We start from the raw sequence: 11,058 nt of genomic DNA, 5'->3' as shown, positions 1-11,058 counted from the left end.
CAACTTCTCCATCAACATCAGCGATCTTTGTTCAATTATTCGTCATTCATTCAACAATACTGGTTATTGGCGCTCGCTTGAAGCCCACAATCATCTTCTCTTTCTTGCATTGTCAAGGTCATTGTCGCCATTGTGAAACCATTCAACTCTCTTTGTGCAGGCATTAGTACTGTTCTTTCTCGCTGCGCCGGACGCCTTTGTGAGGCTCTTTCAGGGTTTTGCGTCTTTTCTGGCAACATCTTCCTACATAAGCACTCCCTCGATCCGCCTTGAAGGTTCTCGAAAACATCTCAGACATACTACAACAGAAATAACTTGACATCTCACGACTTCAATTTTAAGACAATCCACCCATTGTCGAAGACATCAAGTTCACACAAAAAAGGATTCGACCATCTTCCCTTCCCAAAAGCTTTACAAAGATATTCTTCGCAGGTTCGAAGATTTTGTCAAGTCTCTTGCTCAAACAATCTTTTTTCTACAAAACGTCTGTTTTCCAACAACAACAAATCTCATCACAACAATCATCTACAATGAAGTTCATTCTCAGCGCCGCTGTCGTTGCTTCTGTCCTCGGACAGGCCTCTGCCCATTCCTGGGTCGAGGAGCTTCAGGTCATCGACCCTACTACTGGAAACTACACTGGAGACTACGGCTACACTCGTGGCTACGTCGCTCGCACCGATTCTGGATTCAACGGCGATTCTGTTGACTACCTTCTCCCTCCTCTCGTCTCTGGCCGCACACGCATTGACGGCACTGATCTTCTTTGCCACCCTTCGCAACGCACATCCAACTACGCTAATACGAACTACCCCCGTCTCAAGGCTACTCCCGGCTCTTATGTTGCCATGAAGTACCTTGAAAACGGCCATGTAACTTTGCCCCAAAATCAGCCAGGCAAACCTAAGTCTGGAGGTACTGTCTTTGTATACAGTACTAGCCAGCCCTCTGATACTGAAAAGATCGCGGATGTCCTCAAGTGGAACTCTGCTGGTACCGGTGGCGACAAGCGTGGTGCTCAGATTGCCGCTCAGAACTTTGACGACGGTCGTTGTCATCAAATTAACCCTGGTACCATCTCGACTCAGCGTCAGACCAATTTCCCTGATCGTGTCGCTGGTCAGCCCGACAGCTCTGTTGAGCAGTGGTGCGAGACCGACGTCCACGTCCCCACAACCTACAAGACTGGTGATACTCTCACAGTTTATTGGGTTTGGCAATGGCCCACCGAGCCTGGTGTTGAAGAAGTCCACCCTACTGGCAAGGATGAATATTACACCTCTTGCGCCGAAATCGAGATTGTAGACTCTGTCAGCGACTCAAAGCCTGTTCACACACTCGTTCAGCAGGACCCACAAACCAAGGCTGTCAGTGACTTCAAGTCAAGAGCTGCTCTTACTACAAGTGCTCTCTACACTCTAGCTGGCTCTTCAGGCTCTATCTCTGCCACTCCAATGGCCGCTTCTTCGACTTTAGTCTCGTCCTCCGCCACCACCTCCGCTATTGCCTCATCAAGTGCTTCAAAAGCACCCAACAGTGAGTCCTCCGACCTTCCGAAGATCGTCATCGTCCGTCCTCCTTTTGCTAACTCCACCTCCTCCTCAGGACCCTCCTTCAACCCCACCAAACCCTTCCCCAGCCACGGTTCTGGTAACCCATCCCTTCCTTTCTTCAGCCCTCCCGCTGGAATGCTCCCAAGCTTTGTCACCGTCACGAATACCGTCACCATGAGTGCTGTCGCAAACAAGCAGCAGGGTTCTGCTACCGAGACCAAGACCAAGACTGAATTCGTCACCTCTTACGTCACAGCTATTCCCAGCACTGTTCTCGTCCCTGGATCTACTTCTTCCGCTACTTCGTCTGCCTCGTCTGCCTCGTCTACTGGTATCTCACTACCGACTGTTGTGGCTCTTCCTGATGCTGCTGGTAACGCTGGGTTGATTGGTAGAGCCTTTCGCCTTTGAGCATCTCATCACTCTGCACGACAAGACAACTGTGATATGAGGACATTGACTGCCCTCTGTTCTTCGAATCTACTTTTCCTTTTTCTCTCTCTTCTGATGAATCGATGAATGGCATGGTGTGGAGTTGCTTTTCTTATGCCACTGCTCGCAAGAATGTTTGGAGTCTATGATGACATGTGGGAAGGGCGAATGCCGCTTTTCTCCGCTCTTTACTTTTTCTTTAGCTAAGGGTTTCTTTCTTCCGCTCTTGATGGGTGGATGGCGGAAATGCTATGAATAATAAATGCTTTTTTCAACCGATTGACTTGTTCCTTGTGCCTGTGTCTCTTGTGATATGATGCGATATGATGTGATATCAAGTGATGGCGAACGTGGCTGTGATGCGTATCTTCACGAACTGACTTACATGTATCAATGTGTCAACCCTTGTGATTGGTAAAAGTCACTACTGCTCTCGAACGATGATGGTAAAGAAAAAAACAAAGGATCCAGATGTCAGTAATAGTGCGCCAGTGTTCAAATGATTATAGGTTTCCTTTTTATAAGAGAAAAAGCAGAAAGCCAAAAGCTGGTGAGATTGCACTCTATAATACAGATTTTGGACGCAATCTCTAGCCCAGTCCCAAAGCGAATTTGTGCGTGTGTGTGTATCTGGGGAAAAAAGCAACAGATCTATCTGTACTCGGGACGGACAAAGTCGGCAAGAGTCTTGGGCTCGCCGCCGAAGTTGTGGGAGCCATCGGTGTCGGCGTCTGTGAAGGGAGGTTGTCAGTAAGAAAGGGGGCTTGGGTAGGAGTTGGACAGAGGATATCTTACGGCCGACGTCGTGACCGTGGTTGCCGTGAGCGTCGTGGCTCTCTTGAGGGCCGACGTAGTCCATCTTGTAGACGGAGCCGCACTCGGGGCAGCGCTCGATGGGGCGGTCGCGCGACATGGTCAACCAAGTGACGACGTGCGAGTCGGCGGGGCAGCCGGTGCAACCGCAGTACTGCTCGTCACCGAAAGAGCGAACGACAATGGGCTCCTTCAACGTGCCTGGGGGGGTGGGAAAGTCAATTGTCTTGGCGTTTCTTTTTGGGTGGTGTGATGTTTTGGGGGGTTCCCTTGTTACGCACCCTTTCTGCTGGCATCCAGAGGCTTCATGTCGAAGATGTCGATGCCCTGCATCTTTCCGAGGATTTCGAGACGCTCGAGACCGGTGGCTTGGTCGATGTCGGTGGGGACGGTACCGGGCTCGGCACCAGCGGGCATAAGGTCATGCTCGTTCTGGATCTCTAATTTTGCGCAACGAAGCCGTCAGTTTGACTGGGACAAGGAGATATGGTGGGGACGTGTCGGAGAAGGATGAACGCACCCTCAAAGGGCTTGACTTTGTTGGAGTGTTGGCCGGGCTTAGGGTCGCTGTGGGCGTCGACTGCAAGCATCAATGGGTGAGTACGAATTGGTCATGTCTGGTGGTATGCGCGCATGCGAGAGCGGCTTACAGCGGGCAAAGGACGACGAGAAAGGGCGGGCGGCGACGGGGCGGAAGGCGGCGCGCTTGGCGAGGCCGGATGCTACGCGACGGACAAACATGGCGACGGTGAGGTTGTGTGTGTGTGTGTGGAGAGTGGAGAGTGGGTTATGGGACGGCTTGCTGGCACTGCGTTATACGCCCAAGGCCCAATCGCTGCCGTCGGGACCTGAGAGAGCTTACCACCGACCACCCGCGGCCAAAAGTCGTTGTCAAATCTCTTGGCCACCACCGACGGACGAACTTCCCGACATGTCTAAACTAAACATCAGCTCATCATTGCGCTCTCATCAACCAAGTAGTTATATTGATCCCATCCAATGTAAGCGAAAATGGACCAGCCGCTCTCGGCAAGAAATCTCAGAAGCCCAATAGCCGGCCTTACAAAAAGGTTGGTACAGGTAATTACAACCACTGACAGCCATGATTTACCAGAACAAGCCGGCTTTGACTTTCGATCTTCTGGTCAATGTGATGAGTCTCTATTCGCTGCCTTTTCGATCCCGCGAAGGAGCAGACGAGTCAAGAGCCGGGACTGAAGGTTCTGATCAATCAACACGGTTGAAAGTCTGAAGACACTAGGTCCACAATGAACAAAGCATGACAAGCAAAATCATCTCATCTTCAAGTGCCTGGTCGTTGATAGCTTGAGAATGCTCTGTGTTTGATATGACTTGCCTTCTTGCAAGAAGCTTGACCTATATGTCCTTTCTGCAGGGTATAATGTATCCCGTACCCATGCGCCTTCCTCCCAAAACGCCTTTTGTGACATGCATGACTTCGTGTCCTTTGTCCGTGATGCTCAGGTTGACTTGATGGCATCCCTCAAGCCTCTGCCATCTCGTGATCCCCATCACCATCGCCCTGCGCACCTCCTCCAAAGACATCTTCAAAACTATCCATCGCATCCTTTTCCTCTGCGCCATCCACCTTGGCCTCAGCCACCCCTTCCATCCTCACATCCCCATTGCCCTCTTTCTTTGCAGCATCCTCGTCCACAACCTCATCCTCCTCCCACAAATCCCTAAGACTCCACCCACTACCCGTCAGACAATACTTTTCCGGCGGCAACTGCACACCCCAACTCTTCTGCACCTTGGGCAACTGCACTCTATTCCTCTCCACCGCCTGCTCCATCATAAACTCCTTTGGCAGAGCACCCTGGAACTGATAATCCTGTCGACTCGCAATAGCCTGCCTCAACGCATTAACACTGATATTGCTCCCATCAGTAGCTTCACTGCGCTTTGCATTCGTGGGTGCACCAGGCGCACTCGCATAGCCCTCTGAGCTGAGGCGAAAGGCGTCGGCGAGCACGGAGGAGGTGTAGCGATAGGCGAAATCGAGGAGTTGGAGGGGTACGCGTTCTTGGTAGCTGTGTACGCCTTGGGCGGAGAGGATTAGATGGATTAGACGCGCGTCGCGCGGGCGACGGGAGAGACCGTCATCGCTTGTGCTGGTGGGTTGGGGGTCCGAGGGGAGGGTTGTGTGAGTGGGTGCTGGTGTGGTCGTTGTCGTTGGTGCTGGTGCTGGTTGTGGTGGGTTGGAGGCGCTTTTTTGTGCGGGCTCGGTGGCTGGTGAGGCCATGATGCGTGCGTTGGGTTGAGGTTTGCGATGGAGAGATTTCGATCGCAGTTGAGAGGTGTGGTTTGGTTGGAGTGACAAGTTGGTGTATGCTTTGCGACAAGATGGTTCCGCGCGTTGTGAAGGTGTTCGAGGTTGGTGCCAAGATATCTGGTGTGGGGAAGCCTCCATGAGCACATGCGTCACCCTGCCCATTCACTTTCTCGTTGTTGGCTACCTTTGGGCTGCTAGTCCTCACTAGTTTCACGGTCATAGTATCAAGTAGATCACTTCGAGACAAAGCAAAGAGTGAACATTCTTTCTCTTGGTTTTGTTCTTAATTTGGCTCTGATTGGATTTGACCTAAGCTAGACCGTCACTCCCTTAATGTGTAGTGCTTCACAGACAGACATTAACTGTAGTGGTGGGTAGCCTACAGGGAAGCTGTGCATATGACACTCTGCACCTATGGTGTGCGTAGACCCTCATTGCTACCGTGTGCCTGAGATACATCGAACACGACATACTGACCCAACGATGGATACTGCTCTCGAGCTGAGAACCTCCGAAGGGGCGATCAAAAGAACATAGCCGAAGGTCAACAAGCATACGCACGCGGCGAAGTCTGTGCATGTTGTCCAGTGTTATCGGAGGTGGCTGAGCAGTAGTCAACATATTGTCCGTAAGAACTGTGACGTCCAGGGTAAGGTTCACGATACTCGCTAGAGTACGCCCGTTCAAGCGCTGAAGGATACCGCGTTCTTCAAACACAACATGATTGTAGATCCAGTCCCAGCTAGGAAAATCCGTTCTCGATTTCAACACAACCCACCAACGTTTGTGGTTGACGTATCGGGCGGCTTCCAGATAGATCTGCCTGCAGCAGCGCAGCAAGTCCACTCCCACTAGATATATGACCTGGCTCCAACATAGATTATGGTGTCCTCCTTTCTCCAGGTGAATTCCGTAAATCCGGTTACGCAGCTCCGGAGGCAAGGCAAGGAAGCGAAAGGGCTTCCGATGGTCACCTGATGGGGCTTCAGAGTATGGTGTCAACGGCGGCACAAACGAGTACAAAGATGAGTGAGGGACCTCTCTCAATAGGCTCGAAGAGAGTGAGGACCAAATCTGATCGTCTTGCGATGACGGTGTTGACATTTCGATCCGCCCGGAATATCCTGTGGGGTCTGAGTTGCCCTCGTCGTTTACTGCGTAAGCCATTTACAGGTCCAAGATCCGATGGTATTGGCGAATGTAGAGTGGATGATAATGAGACTCGGTAATGACCGTTCATGAGACGAAAACGGTTAATATAGTCGTGAGGTGCTGAGTCATGTCGCATCAAGGTCTCACCAGGTTGTCATGGATGTGGTTGGTAACCAAATCTTACACGAGCAAGTTGTAGCAAAATTCCAGACCTTGCTCACAAGTGCTATTGATAACAGCATGGCGATAGTCTCGACAGCATGGTAGTGGAATGTTCATGTCAAGCGAAATCGGGGTTTGAAGTTAGCTGCGAGTTGTTGTACAGGGCAGAGGATGGATACTGAGCCATGACTTCCCGAGAGAGCAGTCACGAACTTAGCGACCAGCCTCTTTGTTCTTACGGTGACGGTGTGAGACACGTCGAGCACGATCAAGTTGTTTGAAAGAGTCGAGAAAAGGTCTCGTACACAGCGAATGAGGAAGTGGTCAGAGGTCAAGCGTGGGGACTCGGGAGGTGGTCAAGGGCCCAAGCGTCAGCAGCGCCAAGAGGCGTCGACGGGCATCGGGTGCGACATTGAAGCAACCAACGACGACGTCTGAATTGATCATATCATCACACACACCGCCGCCATGACGAGCTATACCGATGTGCCCATGAGGGCCAGACAACAGGTGCCCGCAAAGGCCCTGAACACCCCCTACCCCGTACGATGCCTTGCTCAATCGCTTGCCGAATGTCCGTGACTGACACCTTCCACAGCTCATTGACAGTGACCCGTAAGCTCGCCAGCTCTCCAGTAACCTCGAACGCTCTCCGATCTAACGTATCGCCTTTTCAGTCACTTCAAGCGCGTTGTCGGCTACGCCCGCCCCGGAGACTACCTGTACGGTGTCGCATTCGGTGCCTCAGTGCCCGCTACCATGGCTTTGATGGAGCGCGTCTCTCCCACCGGTCTCCCCCGAAGCGCCATCGCCAGCGTCATGCGTCTTTCCGGCGGTATTGGTCTCTTCGCCGGCTTCTACCTTTGTTACTCAAGATCCATCAGTGCGTTACCCGAACTCCCACATGTCCAAATTATCCTCTCGGACGCAAGAGCTTGGAATAGATGACACCGGACGTCAAAATAGTACCCGAGGAAGATTGGCTAACAAAATCTCCTCAATAGACCGCTTCTACGGCTTCACCGAGAACCGTCGCGAAATCGACATGGACATGCGCGAGATGGTCGACAGGGTCAAGCGCGGCGAGGAGCTTTACGGCAAGAGTCAGTTGACCGAGTACATGCAAGGTGCTGCCTCGCGTCAATCTCGTTACTCTGGTATCTGGATCCACATGATGCCTTGGTTCAACTTTGTCAACCACAACCAGCACGGTGTTGACACGGCAAAGTACTACCAGCAGGCCGAGCGGGAACTCGAGGCCGAGAAGGCTTAAAGGACGAGTCAAAAAAAAACAGACACTGATATCCCCACCGCACTGCACCATACTTCACTTTTCCTCCTGTTCTTTCGCAGATATTCTACCTTTTTTTCCTGGCGCATACAATCGGTAAATTATACACCTTAGCACCAAATTCCCCTGACCAACCCATCTGGAGAAGCTCTTTTTTCTTATACTTTCGTGTCTACTAACATGCGTGATACTGTTTCATTATATCGACATTTTCATTTGTTCGACTTCTTCATGCATCATCATTATTCCGGCACAGCCGCAGACTTTCACTCCTTCTCATCCACAACGCCCGCAACCTTGGTCAAGATCCAAGTAGAAGCATACATGTTGACTCTGTCAAGCGGGTTAGCATAGTCAGGTGAGTTTGGAGATTGACAAGACATACCTATCAATGCAAGAGCCAGGGGGAATGCGAGCACCAACTCTCTTGGCGCTAAATCCACGACTCTCAAACGTATCGACATACCAAGGTCTCAACCCAGCAGATCTCAACAGAACACGACCGCCAAACTTGAGCGCGCGATTGACAATCTTGACTTGATGATCTGCCTCTGGACCCTCGGGGTCGAACCAATCCATCGAGTCCATGAGAACGGCAATTGTGAGTGTCTCGGGCGCCATACGAGCCATGACCTCGCACAACTCGTCGGTATGGATACGTAGACCATCGAATGCGTTTGGCTTTGAAAGCTTGACATGAGCTCTAGGGGCCAAGTAGTCAGGATGACAACGCTGTGTATACCGACCCTGCAAACAGATCAAATAATACGGGTTCTCCTCCGACACCAACGTATTATTGACCACAGGATCCAGAGTATTGACCGCATACTCCCAAATCGCCTGACCGGACTTTACACCAGTAACACTCTTTTGCGCTGATTCACCATCGCCTTGCTTTAGGTAATCGTTTTCAATCATTTGCCGTTGATGGGCAGGAACACCCAAAGCTTTCCATAGGAACTTCTCGGTGCCGATGACGGTGTAGCTGAGGAATTGGCTGAGGAGTACTCTGCGCACGCGCTTGTCCCAGATCTCGCGTTGCTCGTTTAGAGTGCTGACTTTGCAGAGCTTTTCGAGGTCGGAGCGGATACCGAGGAGGCGGCCTAGCCATTGTACTAATTGCAATGCGTGACGAGAGCCGCCGGTGTAGTATAAACCGCGGCTGTTTGTGCCGAATGTGGATTCACCTTTGTGGAGCCAGTAGTCAAAGGCTTGGGAGGAGAGATGGGGACTCAAGTGATTTATGAGCAAGGAGCGGAAATCGTCATGTTTGCCCTGTCCAAACAACTTCCACACATCTGTGTAGCCCAAAGCCGTAAAAGCTGCGACCTTGAGTTCCAGAAGATGGTTCTGGTTAGGGTTGAGGTCGACAGCGTGGATGCGTTTGGGTTGTTCGAGGGCGTAGGCAAGCACATTATCGCCCGCACTGGTGATGGCTAGAATGACGTCTTCAGATGTGATCTTGAGGAGGCGGGCGTCGACTCTGGCGTCTTCCCAGGTGAAGGCGTAGATGTATTCGTCGCCGAATTGCTTGTGTTTTTGCAGTTGCTCGTCGTAGAAGATGCGCCAGTGGTGTTGTTGATACCATGCTGCTGGCAAAGGAAGGCTTGCAGACAGGTTGACGATGGCAGACTCGTAGGCCTTTGAGCGACGTTCGACAGAGGAGGATCTGCGAGGGCCTCCAACCTGCTTGCGTTGCAAGTCGAGAGCAGTGATGAATGGTGATTCTGTAACAGCGGCATCGAGAGCGGCGAGTTTGTTCATGGATGACTTGGTCTGCTTGGCACATCCAATCCAGATGTAGTAGGGGATACGGAAGCCGAAGAAGTGATTACGAGCGTTGGCGGTGAGAACGGTGCCGAACTTGTACTCGAGGTAGTCCTATGATTGTCAGTACACAGAATCTGATTGAACTTGGTATACTTACACGGCGAGAAGAGTCCAAGAATACTCTGTCCATCTCGAACCACGCCGTCCAGAAGACACGAGAGATCCACATGCAGTGGCGGTCAATGACTCCACCGACATAGTTGCGAGACTGGAACTGGATCTGGTTCTGGACGTAGAAATCGACAACACCCATGATACCGTTGGGAGCGAGAAGATTGGCGAGGGAGTCCACAACAGGGTGGAATTCAGGAATCATAGAGAGACTGTAGCTGAGAGTCAAGAGATCTGCTCCGATACTGTCGGCACCAGTGTTTTCGTCAAGTGCGCTTTTGCCAATGCTGAACATGGCATTGTCATCAGTGGAGCCTTCTTCGTAGTCGCTGAGCTTGAAGGTGCGGGCATCCTGGCAGACAACCTTGACATTCTTCCAGCCAAGGCGAGCAAATCTGGTTCTGGCGACCTGGCAGAGAGAAGGCGAGAAATCGACCAGGTAGACGGCATGGAAAAAGTTAGAGACGGACAGATGCTTCTCCATCTGCTCAATGTTCCAGCCTGTACCGCCACCTACATCGACCCAGATTGGCTTGCGAGTGTATTGGCCTTGCTCAAGCTGGAAGCGGAGTTGTGCTGCAGCCATAGCCAACATGTCTTCTCTTCCACGGAGCAGCTTTGAGCGAGTGACATCGTAGATGCCGGCCTGAGTCTTGTAGAAGCTCTCGAGAGCATCCTGTTGGTTGCCGGTATTGTCGCCAGTGTGAGGCTTTAGAAAGCACGAGTATGCAAATTTACCAGAGGTAGCAATAGCATTGAACAGTTTGCCAACAGTCTCGAGCTCGGTGAATGAGAGGGTAAAGTATGTAACGAGAAGAAGCACCAACAAGACAGTAGCAAGGCTGATCTGGTTCAAGGGGTCCATGAGCGCTTGAAGCACTCCTTGTACAGCAGCCATTGTCACCAAACAACAAAGTAGTAGAGATGCGGAGAGAAAAAGGTACAAAGCGTATGCAGATAGACAAAAAGAGATGCAGAGGCAAGGGTCAGGACCAACCTACCATCATAAAGCTTTTAGAGCCATACGACTCGTGCTCAACGCAACCTACCAACATCTTTTCAACAGACTCATGGCACATTGTCGCAAATCCTCGTCCTCCGCATGCGGTCTACACCCCGCTACCCCTCCTGACCTCGGTGTATCTTCATTTGGCAGAAAACAAAGAGATGCATCGTGAGCCTATGAATCTAAACACATGCCGAGGACGAGCTGCAGACGCAGGGCGATGATCAAGGGTCCAGCAAGGGCTGGTGTCCAGTACCTGACACGGCGGCGTGAAAGAACGTTTTGGATCCTGGACCTATAGATGGCAAGGACTCGAGGCATGTGTTGTGGAGATGAGATGGAGAGGCCTGCCAAGTTTTGGACCCTCGACCAATCACGACGCGGTATGACAGCATGAGCTCCGTCACTG

General features: G+C 51.5%; 6 protein-coding genes across 6 annotated transcripts; 2 read left to right on the top strand and 4 right to left on the bottom strand.

The window, feature by feature from the left end:
- Positions 1-386: 386 nt before the first annotated feature.
- AUEXF2481DRAFT_366072 (uncharacterized protein) lies at positions 387-2,435 on the top strand. Its single transcript, XM_013486009.1, has 2 exons — positions 387-1,539; positions 1,609-2,435. The coding sequence occupies exons 1-2, from the start codon at positions 534-536 to the stop codon at positions 1,965-1,967; spliced, it is 1,365 nt and encodes a 454-aa protein (XP_013341463.1). The 5' UTR covers positions 387-533; the 3' UTR covers positions 1,968-2,435.
- AUEXF2481DRAFT_110589 (uncharacterized protein) lies at positions 2,332-3,962 on the bottom strand. The gene is made up of 5 exons (XM_013486008.1): positions 3,452-3,962; positions 3,322-3,381; positions 3,083-3,241; positions 2,784-3,002; positions 2,332-2,719 (listed from the first exon to the last, which is right to left on the bottom strand). Exons 1-5 carry the CDS (start codon positions 3,540-3,542, stop codon positions 2,640-2,642), a joined length of 609 nt encoding a protein of 202 aa, XP_013341462.1. The 5' UTR covers positions 3,543-3,962; the 3' UTR covers positions 2,332-2,639.
- AUEXF2481DRAFT_42627 (uncharacterized protein) lies at positions 3,930-5,165 on the bottom strand. The gene has a single exon (XM_013485916.1). It carries the CDS (start codon positions 5,065-5,067, stop codon positions 4,306-4,308), a length of 762 nt encoding a protein of 253 aa, XP_013341370.1. The 5' UTR covers positions 5,068-5,165; the 3' UTR covers positions 3,930-4,305.
- Positions 5,166-5,365: 200 nt separating this feature from the next.
- On the bottom strand, positions 5,366-6,724 carry AUEXF2481DRAFT_42626 (uncharacterized protein). The gene has a single exon (XM_013485915.1). It carries the CDS (start codon positions 6,262-6,264, stop codon positions 5,443-5,445), a length of 822 nt encoding a protein of 273 aa, XP_013341369.1. The 5' UTR covers positions 6,265-6,724; the 3' UTR covers positions 5,366-5,442.
- A 155-nt stretch (positions 6,725-6,879) lies between these two features.
- On the top strand, positions 6,880-7,684 carry AUEXF2481DRAFT_7289 (uncharacterized protein; the record flags this gene model as incomplete). Its single annotated transcript, XM_013485840.1, has 4 exons — positions 6,880-6,954; positions 7,010-7,026; positions 7,089-7,294; positions 7,416-7,684. 4 exons carry the CDS (start codon positions 6,880-6,882, stop codon positions 7,682-7,684), a joined length of 567 nt encoding a protein of 188 aa, XP_013341294.1.
- Positions 7,685-7,968: 284 nt separating this feature from the next.
- AUEXF2481DRAFT_68011 (uncharacterized protein) lies at positions 7,969-10,508 on the bottom strand (the record flags this gene model as incomplete). The annotated part of the gene is made up of 3 exons (XM_013485946.1): positions 7,969-8,035; positions 8,088-9,583; positions 9,630-10,508. 3 exons carry the CDS (start codon positions 10,506-10,508, stop codon positions 7,969-7,971), a joined length of 2,442 nt encoding a protein of 813 aa, XP_013341400.1.
- Positions 10,509-11,058: the final 550 nt, after the last annotated feature.

This window comes from Aureobasidium subglaciale (genome assembly GCF_000721755.1).
Source record: "Aureobasidium subglaciale EXF-2481 unplaced genomic scaffold scaffold_19, whole genome shotgun sequence".
NCBI classification, from domain to species: Eukaryota; Fungi; Ascomycota; class Dothideomycetes; order Dothideales; family Saccotheciaceae; genus Aureobasidium; species Aureobasidium subglaciale.
This window is presented reverse-complemented; position numbering and strand designations above follow the sequence as displayed.

Excerpts from the sequence above, each read along its gene's own strand:
- AUEXF2481DRAFT_110589 (XM_013486008.1), bottom strand. The coding sequence starts at position 3,542 with ATGTTTGTCCGTCGCGTAGCATCCGGCCTCGCCAAGCGCGCCGCCTTC. Across the intron at positions 3,242-3,321 it reads CAAAGTCAAGCCCTTTGAGG|AGATCCAGAACGAGCATGAC; the intron begins GTGCGTTCATCC and ends GCGCAAAATTAG. Across the intron at positions 2,720-2,783 it reads CCACGGTCACGACGTCGGCC|ACGCCGACACCGATGGCTCC; the intron begins GTAAGATATCCT and ends CTCCCTTCACAG.
- AUEXF2481DRAFT_42626 (XM_013485915.1), bottom strand. The coding sequence starts at position 6,264 with ATGGCTTACGCAGTAAACGACGAGGGCAACTCAGACCCCACAGGATAT.
- AUEXF2481DRAFT_366072 (XM_013486009.1), top strand. The coding sequence starts at position 534 with ATGAAGTTCATTCTCAGCGCCGCTGTCGTTGCTTCTGTCCTCGGACAG. Across the intron at positions 1,540-1,608 it reads TGCTTCAAAAGCACCCAACA|GACCCTCCTTCAACCCCACC; the intron begins GTGAGTCCTCCG and ends CCTCCTCCTCAG.
- AUEXF2481DRAFT_42627 (XM_013485916.1), bottom strand. The coding sequence starts at position 5,067 with ATGGCCTCACCAGCCACCGAGCCCGCACAAAAAAGCGCCTCCAACCCA.